The sequence below is a fragment of the Bubalus kerabau genome, chromosome 15 (genome assembly GCF_029407905.1).
Source record: "Bubalus kerabau isolate K-KA32 ecotype Philippines breed swamp buffalo chromosome 15, PCC_UOA_SB_1v2, whole genome shotgun sequence".
Taxonomy (NCBI): Eukaryota; Metazoa; Chordata; class Mammalia; order Artiodactyla; family Bovidae; genus Bubalus; species Bubalus kerabau.
Window position 1 is genome coordinate 5,929,063 of NC_073638.1, and position 15,630 is coordinate 5,944,692.

The 15,630-nt window shown below is 41.7% G+C and overlaps 1 protein-coding gene across 1 annotated transcript; it reads left to right on the top strand.

Moving 5' to 3' along the window:
• Positions 1–689: 689 nt before the first annotated feature.
• On the top strand, positions 690–11,766 carry MMP8 (matrix metallopeptidase 8). Its single transcript, XM_055548164.1, has 10 exons — positions 690–800; positions 2,477–2,721; positions 3,617–3,765; positions 3,853–3,978; positions 6,543–6,704; positions 9,013–9,130; positions 9,858–9,991; positions 10,566–10,719; positions 11,396–11,499; positions 11,657–11,766. The coding sequence occupies exons 1-10, from the start codon at positions 690–692 to the stop codon at positions 11,764–11,766; spliced, it is 1,413 nt and encodes a 470-aa protein (XP_055404139.1).
• The last annotated feature ends 3,864 nt before the right edge of the window (positions 11,767–15,630 follow it).

Below are 15,630 nucleotides of genomic sequence, written 5' to 3' on the forward strand. Positions count from 1 at the left end.
AAGTCTGGGATATAAAAAGTATTTAGCAAATGATCGTTATTATCATTACCATCAGAACTGTTTTCTGTGTCTTTCCAAGGAAAATCCAGCTGTGGACTGGGGCTTTCTATTGCATTGATGCCAAAACCACATCTTCCAGAAACTACTCTAGGACCCCCAGATGCATCCAACTTTGTCACAGTGCACACAAGCACACATGCTCCAGACCTACAACAATGAGGGGGGGGTGGGGTAAGTGCAGAGATTCTCCAGTTAGACTCCTTAGTCCCAAGACACCTACCACTAATCAAACAATATTCTACTGTTTAAGTTAACACAGCCTCAGCCTCTGACATACCCAGAAATGCTGTTTATTAACTTCAGAATTAGCCTCCTATTCCTTATCCTCGACAATTTTGCAAAAGTAAATATGTAAAAGCCCCAAAAGCAGAGTAGCAAATTGTACTTTTTTCCATTGAAAGGCTCCCCCGTTTGAGGGTACTCGATCACATTATAATATTGCAGAACTGTCAGAGTGTAATTAGCCTGCATTGCTTCACATTCCTGGTGGGGCAATTGTTTAAGACACAGCTTTATAAGGGACCAAATGAAACAGGAGAGACCTGTGATGCTGTGATCTTCAGGGTACCCGTCAGGGGAAGGGGCAGAAGGCAGGCCGGGAGAGGCAGTCTTTGAAGACAAGGAAGGCCATGTTCAGCCTGAAGATGCTCCCACTTCTGCTCTTACTCCACGTGCAGCTTTCCAGGGCCTTTCCAGTATCTTTTGCATCCCTAGAAGAGAAAAACAGAAACATTGTTCAGGTACCTCAACTATCATTTAGGTGGGTGGTTGATTTGCTGGTGATGAGAAAATTTTGGGGTTATCTTCTCTTTTTAGTTGAAACCGCCTGAAGGAATTATGTGAATGATTTGCTTGAGGCTGAACATCTTGTTTCAATGATTAGGAGAGTTCCAAACGGGGCTCTCTGAAAGCCGGGCGTGCAAACATGCTGGACTCTTCAAACCTTGGAAAACACGGCTGCCAAGCTGCTCCAGCAGGGAAAACCTTTTAGAAGGAATGGTTTTAATTATAAACTGATTTTCTTTCTCACTTACCTAAGACTTCCTTTCTAGAATGTCTGCAATGCAGTTACTACATGATTGGTGCTTTCTTGTATGAACTTGTTTGTGCAGCCAAATATCTCAGGTATACAAGAGAGTGTGAGGATGGGAAACTATAAGAAACCAGAAATCAGTTCATCATGTGGTGTTATTTCCTAAAATCAGACTATGGGGCTGTTTATAAACTCTTGGAAGCATTGTAAAAAACAAAACTGATAGCTTTTCCCCCATTATTTAACAGTATGAAAGGCCAAGTCTTTAAAGAAAAACAAAGGAATGCTGTCAGAAATTTGTCATGCACAATTTTCTCAGCATTACAGTTTTAGAAAAGCATTTTTTTCTTGTTGATTCTTTTTGTTTGACTTAAAAAAAAAATACTTCTTACCATGATACAGTAACCCATGGCTGATAGCCAGAAGTGATTAAGTACTTATTCTGCACAGGGTGTCCTGCTCAGCATTTCTCAAATATTGTCTCATTTCATCCTACAGCAACCCTGTGATGACAGATTATTAATTCCACTTTAGAGATAAAATGAATCTTAAATTATCTAAGTGATGTGTCCAGGACACACAATTAATCCGTGGCAGAGCTAAGTTTTGAACCCAAAGCTATCTGATCTCAAAGCCTGTGTGAACACAAAATTGCTGTGTCCTGTGTCACTTGCAAAGTGCCACTTAAGGATGCTTAAGGTGAAAGAAAGAAGTCTCATAATTGGCTCATTAACAACCTTCAGAACCTGTACTTAATGAGTTTCTGGCCCCTCTTGAAGAGTTACTGTGGTGAATAAAAGGCTAATGAGAGTGATGCTGCTGTTACTCCAAAACATGTTTGGTGTTCTTCTCTTAAAATTCTCAGTTCTCATTTGGGAAGCAGCGTGGTGAATTGGGACCCAATTATCATCTTGGCAAGTTCCTTATTTTTTTGCATCTTCATGTCAGTGTGAATGATTAACCCTCCTCTACAATAGTGAAAAGAGGATAAAAAAAGAGAATCTGCGTTGCTGCAACTAATACTTCAAGAAGTCAATAAATGCTTATGCTGTTTTGTTTTGTTTGCTTTTTAATAAAAACAAGAAGGCAGTCTCCTAACTGTATACTAGCATTTTGCTTGAGATTGCTTAAGATGTCTATCTTACCCTTCATGAAATACCTATTTTTAGGAATAATAATAACTGTAGCACTGAAGGGATAAACTGTTCTTTCCAGTAGGCCCTTTTCTCTCAAAGTCAACCAGCAAATTTGTGCTTTTATCTTTGTGGTGATCAGGTTATTAGCCCTGGTTTGACCTCTGTAATAACTTAAAAAGGAATGCAAAACCCCAGAGAACTGAAGGCAATTTCACAGCAAATCCCTTATATGTTTGTCTTTTTCCAGAATTACCTAGAGAAGTTCTACCAATTGCCAAGGTTCAAATATAAGTCTGAAAGGAAGAGCAAAACTAATGTGATTGTTGAGACACTTAAAAGAATGCAGCAATTCTTCGGGCTGAACATGACAGGGAAGCCAAATGAGGAAACCCTGGAGATGATGAGAAAGCCTCGCTGTGGAGTGCCCGACTCGGGCAGCTTTATGAGAACCCCAGGAAACCCCAAGTGGGAAAAAACTAAGCTGACCTACAGGTGATATTTCTCGAGTTTCAGAGTTTATTCACTGAGCCAGTGTTCACTGAACTCTTACTGTGTTAGACACTGAATCAGAACTTGGACTCCACTAGAGACAAGTAAATATCCCTGTTCTTACACAGTTTAGATTCTAGTGAATGAATGAGAGGATAAAGTGGCGAAGATCCCATGGGTTCTTATCAATCCAAAGCCTGCCATTTTTGGTCTCCTTTCTCTAACAGTCTAAAGAGGACTATGGCAAAGTTAGGCTGTCTGTCCAAAAACTCAGTGGTTTGTGGTTTAGTCACTAGGTTATGTCTGACTGTTTATGACCCCGTGGACTGTAGCCCACCAGGCTCCTCTGCCCATGGGACTTCCCAGGCAAGAATACTGGAGAGGGTTGCCATTTCCTTCTCCAGGGGATCTTCCCCATCCAGGGATCAAATCTGAGTCTCCAGCATTTACAGGCAGTCTCCCGAATTGCATGCAGGTGAATTCTTTACCACTGAGCCACCAGGGACCCCCCAAAAGACTTAATCATTGCTGGAGATAATCTAGCCTCACTTTTCATCCATTTTGAAGATAATAACAGTAATAATGATACACTATATTTATTGAAGACTACTATTTGCCAAGTAGTGAACTAAATGCTTTATATATATTTACTCTCACAAAAGCCTTATGAGAGGGGTACTATTTTACCATCCTCATTTTATGAATAAGGAAGTGGAGTTTAAAGACATGTAGTAACTTGTCCAGAACCCAGGTCTGTCTTCAACCCTAAGTCCTTCACCCACTCCTTACACACTGTTCAGTGGTAGCATGTTACACGTGCAACAAACTCCAAACTAGAGCAATTGAATCTACCGAGGGACTGCTGTTCTAAAGCCTAATGTGCCTTCTCATTTTGAAGGATTGTGAACTATACCTCGAACTTGACAGAGACGGATGTGGAAGCAATTATTGAGGACGCCTTTAAAGTCTGGAGTGAAGTGTCACCCTTGACCTTCAACAGGACCTTGGACGAAGAAGCAGACATCCAGATTTCTTTTGCCCAAAGAGGTGGGCTCAAAGAAGTCAGGTTCAATGTTGCTTTCTCTGGCTAAACTGAAAAGTGGCTAAAACCTAATACAACTTGTTTTATTTCAGATCATGGGGACAATTCCCCATTTGATGGACCCGATGGAATTCTTGCTCATGCCTTTCAGCCAGGCCCTGGTATTGGAGGAGATGTTCATTTTGATGCAGAAGAAACATGGACCAAAACCTCTGAAAGTAAGTTAACCAAGGTTATGTCCACATGTAGCTTCTAACTGAACTTTCCCATATTAGAATTTGCACTTCTACATGCACACACACACACACAAACACACATTATTCTTATTACCTTAAGATACTAAGTTAATTTAGGTTGAGAAAAAATCTTAAAAGCTAAATCCTGACCTTGTTTCCTAAGGCAGGAGTCAAAACAACAAATCATGGCTAAGTCCTTCCTGTTCCTATTTGTATAAATGAAGTTTTATTGGGACAGGGCCACATACTCTTCTTTTTAAGTATCATCTATGACGACTTTCATACCACAATATCAGAGCTTATGGCTCACAAAATCTAAAATATTTACTATCTGGACTCTCATTAAAAAAAGTCTGCTTACCACTGATTTAGGGCGTATCTTTATTTTAATATTGTGAAATTTTATGATGTTTGAAAAGATTTCTACTTTTGGAAATTCAGAAATAATAAGGTTTATTTAGAAAACTGTCCTACTTAGGAAAGAGCAGCCATCTAGATATTCTTGTTTATCTAGTCATTTAATCTTAATAGAGCTATTTTTTTCAAAGATATGTTCCCATATAGCAAACTACCCCCTTCAGGAGAAGACCCAGGGTAAGAATAAGATCACCTGGAGGGAATAACTGAGTGGTGCTTTAAAAGGTTATAAGGTAACAAGAGGCCATGGGACACTTTTTTGAAAATAATAAGAAAGGAACATTTTATCTTCACTTAGGACCTGTTCCTCCCACCATTTCCTCAACATCAATGATCTAAGTATTTATTCTATCTAAATCCCTGTGCTTGGAGCTGTGTGTTCACAGCTTTGTGTGTTCACAAAGATAATAAACTCTCCCCATGACTTCGGATTCTTGTTGCCCTTCCCACCAGGTCAGATGGTCACTACTGCTCACCTGATCCAGAATCCCACCTGGACTGTTCACCTCTGGTCTCTGTCCCTCTAATTCTCCCCAACACTGCAAGGAGTTTTGTTCTTGGAAAGCTCATGTCCACATTTGGAAAGCCTGGTATTTACATTTTCTAGGCCAAATATGTCCGCTTGACACTGAAAGCTCTTGGGGATCACCCAACATCATCTTTCATGGCTTGTCTTCACATTTCACACAGAGCAGCCACACTGCAATTCACTGTCCCCAGATGACAGCATCTGCTTTCCAACCATCCTACGTTGGCTCACGTTGCTTCCTCTTCCTGAAATGCCCTTGCCCACGCCCAAAGCCCCAGCTTTCAAAGTCTCTATTTTTCCATACTATGTCAATTGGTATGGAAACACCCCATTTTGTCTTCTTCTCAGAATCCTAGTAGCCTTTGTTTTGTCTTCTCTGACTTCCCTCCTCATTATTCCGCACATTCAAGTTGTTTGCACGTGTCTCCCTGGCTAGTCTATGCATCATGATAAATCCCCCAGAGCCCCTTGCCCAGTACTTTAGGCACTCAAAGATGTTTTTTGAAGCATTCATGAAGGCAAGGTGGAAGGATGTGATGATCAAGAAAGTAAGTCTTAGAGCATGGGTAGAATATTCAAGGCTAATTATCATCAGGAAGTGTTGAACACTGGAAAGAGCACAGGGCTTGCTATCATAACCGGGTTCAACCCCAGCTACCAGTTATTAGTTGCAAGACAAATAACAAGGTTCCAAAATCTCTGGGCTTCAGTTGCTTTCCTATAGAAGTATTTCTAATAATACTTCATAAGAAGGTTGCTAAGATTAAATATTATTACAATGACTAGCATATAAGAAAGTGCTCTACAACTATGATTTTTTTTTTTTAAAGTAGGCAGTGTTAGAAAATTCCTGTGTGTTTGTGAGATGGCACGTAGACCAGCTGGAGGGAAGGGTTCACATCAGACATCCAGTCCTCAGACGTCTGCCGGAGACAAATGCAGTAGTCTTGGACTTGGCAAAGGAGCTTGGGCTTTGTTTGACAGGAAGTGCAAGCCTTGAAAGTTTTTCAGTTCTAGTTATGAAAGGCACCGTACTCGTGGAAGTCAAAAGACAAGAGTAGGAACCAATAAGGGGCGGGGTTTGTCTCTTTCTGGTGGAAAATTCCCGATGCTTCCTGGAGAGCTCAGAATCAAGGAAGAGCTGGTGCTAGGCTCTGGGTAGTCAGGAAGCCAAAGGGAGTCAACCCCTCATGGGAGGCCCGGCTGACTGGCTTCTTTTCTGTGTGCCTCTTCACTTCGACTCGGCTTGTGGTGCTGTGGGTCTGGGAGGCTGGCGAGGAGCAGGTGTGGGGAGAGGGCCTCTGAGAGTCTTGAGACCTGTGATGGCCTCGTCATCATTTCCCTAAACCTCAGGTCTGTCAGTTATGAGAACTGGAAGAAAGGCAGTCCTCTTGTTTCTAAGACCTGATGAGGCGCTCATTACTCCTAATCACAACCTATGAGTCCTATCTTCTTTCCTTCCAGCCTCTATTTCATCAGATAATGAAGAGGGAAGGGAGAAGTCAGGCAGTTTGGGCCTCGAAGCTGCGTTCCTCGAGATCCTATTCCCACCACCCTTCAATCCACTTCAACCCATTCACTGCACACGCTTGCATTTCAGATTACAACTTGTTTCCTGTTGCTGCCCATGAATTCGGCCATTCCTTGGGGCTGGCTCACTCCACTGATCCTGGGGCCTTGATGTATCCCAATTACGCTTTCATTGACCCCAGCAGCTACTCACTGCATCAAGATGACATCAATGGCATTCAGGCCATCTACGGTAAGGTCGTCTGAAGTACGTGGTGACGCCTGGGCACGTCAGGGATGCTCACTGCAGTCTGCTATGATGATGGATGTTGGAGGGCACCTGGGAGCCCATCAGGAGAATAAACAGGGAAAATGTGGTGGATGCAGGCCATATAGTAATGTGCAGCCCTGAAAAACTCTGAATCAGGTGGACACAGATGAGTCTTTTGGAGAAGGAAATGGCAACCCACTCCAGTATTCTTGCCTGGAGAGTTCCATGGATAGAGGAGCCTGGTAGGCTACAGTCCATGGGGTCTCAAAGAGTTGGACATGACTGAGCAACTTCACTTTCTTTCTATAGTTCCTTTTGAAGAAGGAAATGGCAACCCACTCCAGTGTTCTTGCCTGGAGAATTGCATGGACAGAGGGGCCTGGTGGGCTACAGTCTATGGGGTTGCAAAGAGTCGGACACGACTAAACAACTAACACACACACACAGATGCGTCTTTAAAACATTGTGATTCCTGGATAAGAAACAGAATGATACATATTACACAGTGTACAAATAATGCAATATGTTGAATCCACACAAATTAAGAATGCATACAGACAAAGCAAAGCATTTTCAAGAAACATGCTAACAAACATATATTTACATATATATACATGTTGAACATATCAAGATTGTTGTCTGTGACAGAAAGAAGGAAATGGGATGGAGTATGAAGAGATAGAAATGTTTTTTAAACCTGAGACTGACACTTTTCAGGGAGGGATATAGAGGCCTTTGGTTCTGTCTAAGTGTGGTCTGGACCATTCCATCTCTCCTTCCTCTTGCCCTCCTGCCCCCTAGTAGCTGTAGGAACAAGAAGCCAGAGAAAGGTTTACAGCTCTTTCTATCTCTAAAAAAAAATTTAAAGTGTTGATGGGACAGGAGTATTGTGGAGTCACATTGGATAAAACATTCTCCCTTTCTGGTAAGATAGCAGTATCAAAACCAAGCAGGCTAGGGTCCCACGACTATGAATTTTTTTCGTGACAGTAGAATTTTCAGGAACAATGAGACCTAGTCTAACTGCCCCTACTTCCCAATTCCTTTTCCTCTGAAAACACCTCCTTTCCTCGCTCACCCATATTTTAACTGCTTGCAACCTTTTGTTCTGCAATGAGAAAATACATTACAATTTAAATATTTATATGAAAAATATTTCTAAAATTGGACTTAGATTTATGCTGTTTGGCAGAAGACTGATAGATAAGAGCTTCTTGAAGGGGGATTTTTGTGGGAAATGAGAAAGTAGATACTGAGTGACTAAACATGCAGAAAGAGGAACCAAGAAGGGAAAGAAACATGGGATTCTGATTTTAAACTGGCAGAGGGGAAGGGGAAGAATTCACATTTCTTTGCTTCACAACTTAACCTGGAACAGTCCTTAAAGTCACAACTACTCTTTTGTTTATTTTTTATCTAATTCTTCGGGTGCGCTGGGTCTCCGTTGCTGCCCAGGTTTTCTCCAGCTGCGGTGAGAGGCGGCCTCTCTTCGCTGGCTTCTCCTGTCACGGGGTACAATCTCCAGGGTGCTCAGGCTGCAGTCGCCACGGTCCGTGGGCTCTCTAGTGGTGGTTCCCGGACTCTAGAGTGTGGCGGACGGGCTTAACTGCTCTGTGGCATGAGAGACCTTCCCAGATCAGGGATCAGACCCATGTCTCCTGCATTGGCAGGCAGACTCTTTACCAACTGAGCCATCAGGTTGAGCCTGTTTAATTTTCTTATTATAAAAGAAGACTTTTAAGAGAGCCTTAAAAGACTTTTAATGTGTGAAGGCAATGGCAACCCAGTCTAGTCCTCTTGCCTGGACAATCCCATGGATGGAGGAGCCTGGTAGGCTGTGGTGCATGGGGTCTCGAAGAGTCTGACATGACTGAGTGACTTCACTTTCACGCACTGGAGAAGGAAATGGCAACCCACTCCAGTGTTCTTGCCTGGAGAATCCCAGGGACGGTGGAGCCTGGTGGGCTGCCATCTATGAGATCGCACAGAGTCGGACACGACTGAAGCGACTTAGCAGCAGCAGCAATGTGTGATGGGAGAAGGAAATGGCAACCCACTCCAGTATTCTTGCCTGGAGGATCCCAGGGACGGAAGAGCCTGGTGGGCTGCCGTCTAGAGTTGGACACGGCTGAAGCAACTTAGCAGCAGCAGCAGCAATGTGTAACTACTTTAACACCTTGTAGGATGGTCAGATAGCATTTCTTTTCATAGGAAGACCCTTCACTGACCTGAGATATATCGAATGTACACCCTGGGCTTATGTTTATAGAAAGTCTTTTTTAAATTTCAGGACCCTCAGGCAACCCTGTCCAACCTACTGGACCAACCACCCCCTCCGCCTGCGACCCCAGACTGACGTTTGACGCTGTCACTACTCTCCGTGGAGAAATACTCTTCTTCAAAGACAAGTATGAGAATGAAATATTCCTTCTTTTGACTTCTTTTACTGGCCAACTTAAAACTGTATTCTAATTAAGTCACATATTACACATTACTCAGCTTTTCCTTTGAAATCTATGCCTGTGAATGTCATCGGAATTGATAGTGCTTTCTGGGTAACTTAAAACATCCTGGAAGAGAAAAAACAGTTAAAACATTTGTAAATATTCAGATGTTTCTGAAGATGTATACAAACATGGGCTCTAGCTGTTAGAAATTCTGTGGCTGGGTTTCCCCAAGACCAAAATAGTGTTCGGTCCCACCCAAATTCAGTCAGGTGAATGGAACCAGTCACTTCATAAGATGTGGGAAAAATCATCTGACTGAATTTTTCACTTTTCCATTGGCTATTTTGTGACCGTGTACCCACAGGCTGAGTGTGCTTGTATTCTAAATATCTTCCTCATACTGTAGCACCAGTAATGAAAGAGCCTAACAAAATAAGACGTGTCGGTGTGTGAGAATGGAGGTAGTGTAAAACGTAAGGCCCCTCCTATCAGCTCCTCTGACACCTGCAGAGTTCTCACCAGATGGATGGGGTCACCACAAAGGACAAGCTGGTCACCGAGCTGCCAGCATCGCCTTCACTGGGTGTCATATCCTCTCAGCAGGCTTACAGGGCCAGTTCCGGCCCCAGACTCGAAGAAACCGCCTACCTAGACTGTCACGCGTGCTTCTCTCCTTGTGTTCCACTAGGTACATCTGGAGGAAGCACCCTCAGCTACGAATGGTGGAACTCAATTTCATTTCTCTCTACTGGCCGTCCCTGCCAAACGGCATACAGGCTGCTTATGAGGATTTTGACAGGGACCTAATTTTCATATTCAAAGGTAACTGCCCGAGGTTTTCCTCTTCTTTTAGTTCCCAGTGGAGGGAAGGGCAGGACTCTTTTGTGCTCTTTTCCAAGTTCAAAGAGGTGAGTCAAGGAGAGAGTGTTAACGCTGGCTGCGTTTTTGTCGAGAGACCTGGGTTGGGTCCCCTGTCCACCACTAACTGCTGTGTGAACTTGAGCAGGTTGTACCCTCTTCAGGCATTAATCTCCTCATTTACAAAATAAGAACACTTCATTAGACCACCTTTAGCGTTCTTCCACCCTTATCCCAGGTATAATTCTCTAAGATTCCCCCAAGGTTCTAGTTAAATCTCTGTATAGAAGTCACATGAGATAAGACATTCAAGTGTGGGACCCTGAATGCCAGGCTTAGAAGTTGGGAATATTTTACAGGTGTTGGGGAACCATGAGGTCTATCATAGCCCAATGATCTTAACTTGACCACCTTTTTCTTTTCAAGACTATTTTTTCCATTTTTATTCCTATGATGAATGTATGCAAAAGTTAAGAAGTGATATACATTTTGTAGGAATGGAAAAACTTTATCTGACATACACCTGAATCATTGACAGGCACCCAGTACTGGGCTCTGAGTGGCTATGATACTCAGCAAGGTTACCCTAAGCATATATCAAGCTATGGCTTCCCGAGCAGTGTCCAAGCAATTGATGCAGCTGTTTCCTACAGGAGAAAAACATACTTCTTTGTAAACGACCAGTTCTGGAGGTAAGATTTTTTTCCATTAGAGATTGAAATCTATATTTTTCACCCTGTCTAGAAACCATCGATGATCAGGTATCTGAAGGTTTAACACATCTAGATGGTCTCTGATAAGCATTCTTTTTCACAAGATAATTGATGTTGCTATGGCTTTTGAAATTTTCATAAAGTTAAGACGCCTGCCCAATGGTATTGAGCACTCTATATCCTGAAAAAGAGCTAACTTGAATAGAGCACTAAAGTGGGATCCAAAGAAAGAATTAGGCTAAGTCTCATTTATTCATGAAATTCTAAGAGTTAAATTCTACTACACTCAAGCAAATGTTATACAGAACTTGATTCCCAAGTTGAAATTATTATTTATATTTATTCAGATAGAGATGATGAATCAATTAAGTAAAAGCCTTAGAAACATAAGCTCTCCTTTTTGAAAATAACACTGCACCAGCAATCAGAAATCTGTCTTAGTATTAGTGATACCAGTATATTTTATAAATAGGTAGGTACCCTTAGGTAGAGAAATTAACCATCATTAGTTTCAATAAATAGGATATTGTGAAGAACTAATGAGAAGATATGTGTGAAGGCACTTTTTTAAAGTATATACAATTTAAAGAAAATTGTTATCATTGTATATTGTATTGGTCTTAAAATATGGGATGATTTTTTTTTTTCTCGTCAGCTATGATGACCAAAGTCAATCTATGGAACCAGGTTATCCCCAAAGTATAGCAAGTTTTTTTCCAGGAATAGAAAGTAGAGTTGATGCAGTTTTCCAGGAGAATTGTAAGTAGAAAATAAACTTAATAAATTTGTTTAATTTTTTAAAATAGTTCATTTGCATGTGATAGTTATAATAGGACTGGAATGGGGTTTTTTAATTGAAAATATCCAAGATCTTCTACAAGCTAATTCAATACATTATATCTTTTCTTTTATATAGCCTTCTTCCTTTTCTTCAGTGGACCAAGATATTATGCATTTGATTTTCATGCTCGTAGAGTTACTAGAGTCGACAGAAGCAATAGATGGCTTAACTGTAGGTACAGTTGAAGCAAAATTAAATGTGATTGTATCCATTTTCTGAATATGGAAGGGAAGTCTAATTTGCATATCTATTACACTGTATCCTATTTATATTTTCTGAATAATAAATAATGTTGTTTGCTATCACTGTATTCATTGGACTTGTCTTCAGTGAAATTACATTTGGAGTATCCACTGTTTGCAGAGGTTGATTTGGTTCTCATACATTCCGTCTCATGTTAGTGAATCCATCACAGGAAGGAGATTGTCTTCTTTGCCACCTCAATCAATATTCATTATTTCCTTAACTTGTTTATTTGACTTCTAAAATGCCCATTTATTCTTAAGTCTTTTAAATACATCTTAAGTGTACCTGCTACATGTTATTTAGCACTGTATTTTGGTTAGAAGTAAGGATTACGACCCCAGAAAAGGAAATTGTAACTCACTCCAGTGTCCTTGCCTGGAAAATCCCATGGACAGAGGAGTCTGGCCAGCTATAGTCCATGGGGTCACAAAGAGTAGGACACAACTCTCCGAGTGAATAAACAACAACAACAAGTATTATGAACAACATAAGCCGTATACGTTGCCTTGACAAAAATGTGATGCTATTTTCCACTCTTGGAAAAAAATATTGTTGATACCTGTTGTGGATTGAATTGTATCCCCCTAAAAATGGTATCCAACTAGTGCATCCTAAAAGAGATCAGTCCTGGGTGTTCATTGGAAGGACTGATGCTGAGGCTGAAACTCCAGTACTTTGGCCACCTCATGCAAAGAGTTGACTCATTGGAAAAGACCCTGATGCTGGGAGGGATTGGGGGCAGGAGGAGAAGGGGACAACAGATGAGATGGCTGGATGACATCACCGACTCGATGGACATGAGTTTGAGTGAACTCCGGGAGTTGGTGAGGGAGGCCTGGCGTGCTGTGATTCATGGGGTCACAGAGTCGGACACAACTGAGCGACTGAACTGAGCTGAAAAATGGTATGCTGAAGCCCTCACCCCAGGTACCTATGGAACTAGCATCTGTTGATGTAATTAGCTAATATGAGGTTATACTAGATTAGGGTAGGTCTAAAAACTGATGTTTTTATAAGAAGAGCAGATACTAGATATCCAGTAGAGAAGGCCTTGTGAAGGTGGAGCAGAGTGGGAATGGTGCATCTACGTGCCAAGGACTGCCGGCAACCACCGGAAGCTGGAAAGAGGCAAGGAAGGATCTGCCCTAGAGCCTTTAGAGAGAAGGACATGACCCTCCTGGCTCCTTGATTTGATCTGTAGCTTCCAGACTGTGATAAAAAAAACAGTTTCTCTTGTTTTAAGCTGCCAAGTTTGTGAGTTACAGCAGCTCTAGGAAGCTGAAATAGCACACCTGCACTTAAGGAAATGAATCAAAACAGAAAGTCAGAATGGGAACTCTGGTCAAGATAATTGGTATCTTCCCAGGGGAGCAGCAAAAAGGAGGGGTACCACCTCCTCTTCTGCCTCCTCCTTGGCTTCTAGAGTCTGAGCAAATGGTCTAGTTAGATCTGTTGTTCTTTATTTCTGTTTTCCCTGAGCTCCTCAAAAAGACACCCTGTACAGAAAACTAGGGTTTGCCAGACAAACAGAACTGTGCTGGGCACAAAACTCAGTAACTATTATTTAATTCAATTACACTGAGATGAGATGCATAAATTTGCTAATGGATTTTCTATTAAGAACTTTAAGATTTGTGGGACCATAATGGTTAGTCCCGGAGAAGGCAATGGCACCCCACTCCAGTACTCTTGCCTGGAAAATCCCTTGGACCGAGGGGCCTGGTGGGCTGCAGTCCATGGGGTCGCTAGGAGTTGGACACGACTGAGCGACTTCAGTTTATTTTTTCACTTTCATGCATTGGAGAAGGAAATGGCAACCCACTCCACTGTTCTTGCCTGGAGAACCCCAGGGACGGGGGAGCCTGGTGGGCTGCCGTCTATGGGGTCACACAGAGTCGGACATGGCTGAAGCGACTTAACAGCAGCAGCAATGGTTAGTCCAGACATTAAAATTATTATAATATCCAGGGGGCCCGGGCTGGTGCTCTGGGATGACCTGGAGGAGTAGAATGGGGTGGGGGAGGGAGACTCAAGAGGGAGGGGACATATATATAATTATGACTGATTCATGTTGACGTACAGCAGAGAGCACCATAGCACTGTAAGGAAATTATCCTCCAATTAAAAAATCATTATAATATATTGGCAGTTGTTAGAATGTAATACAATGCAGCTTATTACATAATAAATATGTGAACTGTAAAACATATTTAACACTATCATATAGTTTGTTCTTTTTCTGTTAGAATTTTTAAGCCCAGCAGATGATTAATTTAGTATAATTTTATACTTAATTTTGGTTCAAATTTATCTATTAAATGAATTTAAAATAAATATTTAAATGACTGACTTGTGATCTACTGAATTTCTTAATATACTACCACATAGTCTATCTGAAGTATAAAGGGAATTTTCAATATATTTGTGGGTATTTTCCCTTATCAGAAATATTATGCTATTGATATTAAACTTTTAGATATTGCTTCATGCTGCTGCTGCTGCTAAGTCACTTCAGTCATGTCCGACTCTGTACGACCCCAGAGATGGCAGCCCACCAGGCTCCCCCGTCCCTGGGATTCTCCAGGCAAGAACACTGGAGTGGGTTGCCATTTCCTTCTCCAATGCATGAAAGTGAAAAGTGAAAGTGAAGTCACTCAGTCGTGTCTGACCCTCAGCGACCCCATGGACTGCAGCCTACCAGGCTCCTCCACCCATGGGATTTTCCAGGCAAGAGTACTGGAGTGGGGTGCCATTGTGAAATATTTTGTCAGTATTCAATGTCTTCAAAGAGTCTCTTGAGTATGTCAATACTTTATTCTCAACTTATTTTATAAGATAAAATAGAAACTAGTATATACTATAATTTCATTTATTCACTTATTCTATAATTAACCACCTACCTGTTCCAGGTACTGTGCTAGGGAAAGTGAGGGAAATAGATAAGCAATTCATTGTATCAATGGCAAATGGCAAAAGGACCTGTAAGAATTTGAGATTTCATTTTTAAGAGTCAATTTCAGACTATGGCATCTTCTAAAACTTCTTATGAAATCAGTTTTTACAGGCACAAAGATGGGAGATTCATTTCAGAATACCTGCTAATTGTACCAGCTATTTATGACAGATTCTTGGCCCAAGTCTCATTTGTGCATTTTCAACACAAGAACTGAATTCATGTTATTTCTTTAACCGTATTTCACAGGCAAAGAAAATGAGCAGCAATATAAAGTATAGTAAAGAATTTTAAACATTCGCCCTTTTCAAGGTTTTCTTGACAACGTGTGGTATTTTCTGGATGCTGTGTTGAAGTTTTGAGTACAAGAGATGTGAGAATCTAAGCTTAAAACTTAAGAATGATATTACTTTTATCTTAGGTTGAGTTTCTTCCAAAGCAAAGGCTAAGACAAGACCGTGGCACAGTCACTTTATTGGGGATGTGGTCCCAGCAAGCAAGAGTGAGGTTGAGCAAGCAGAATGAAACAGAAAGAGGGAAAGTTCATTAATTCAAGTATGTATCGCTGAGGTTTCTGCTGCAGGAGCTGGGGCTCAATTCCAGCAGGACTTACTGAGAAACTTACAGAACTCCTTTCAGTTGTTCACTTGTTCTCCAGTGGGTGGGAGGCTGGAACATTCGTCCTTCAGCTCCCCGCCCCACCACCAGGTAGCTCTAAGGAGTTGACCTGTCAGTCCCCATGGCAGCTCAATGCCCAAGCAAAAAGCACAAAGACACCCAGTGAGTGGTTAAGGGTGGGCTGTGTAAGGTGAGTTACGCAGACCTGTCCACAGTTGCACAGCTAAGCTCA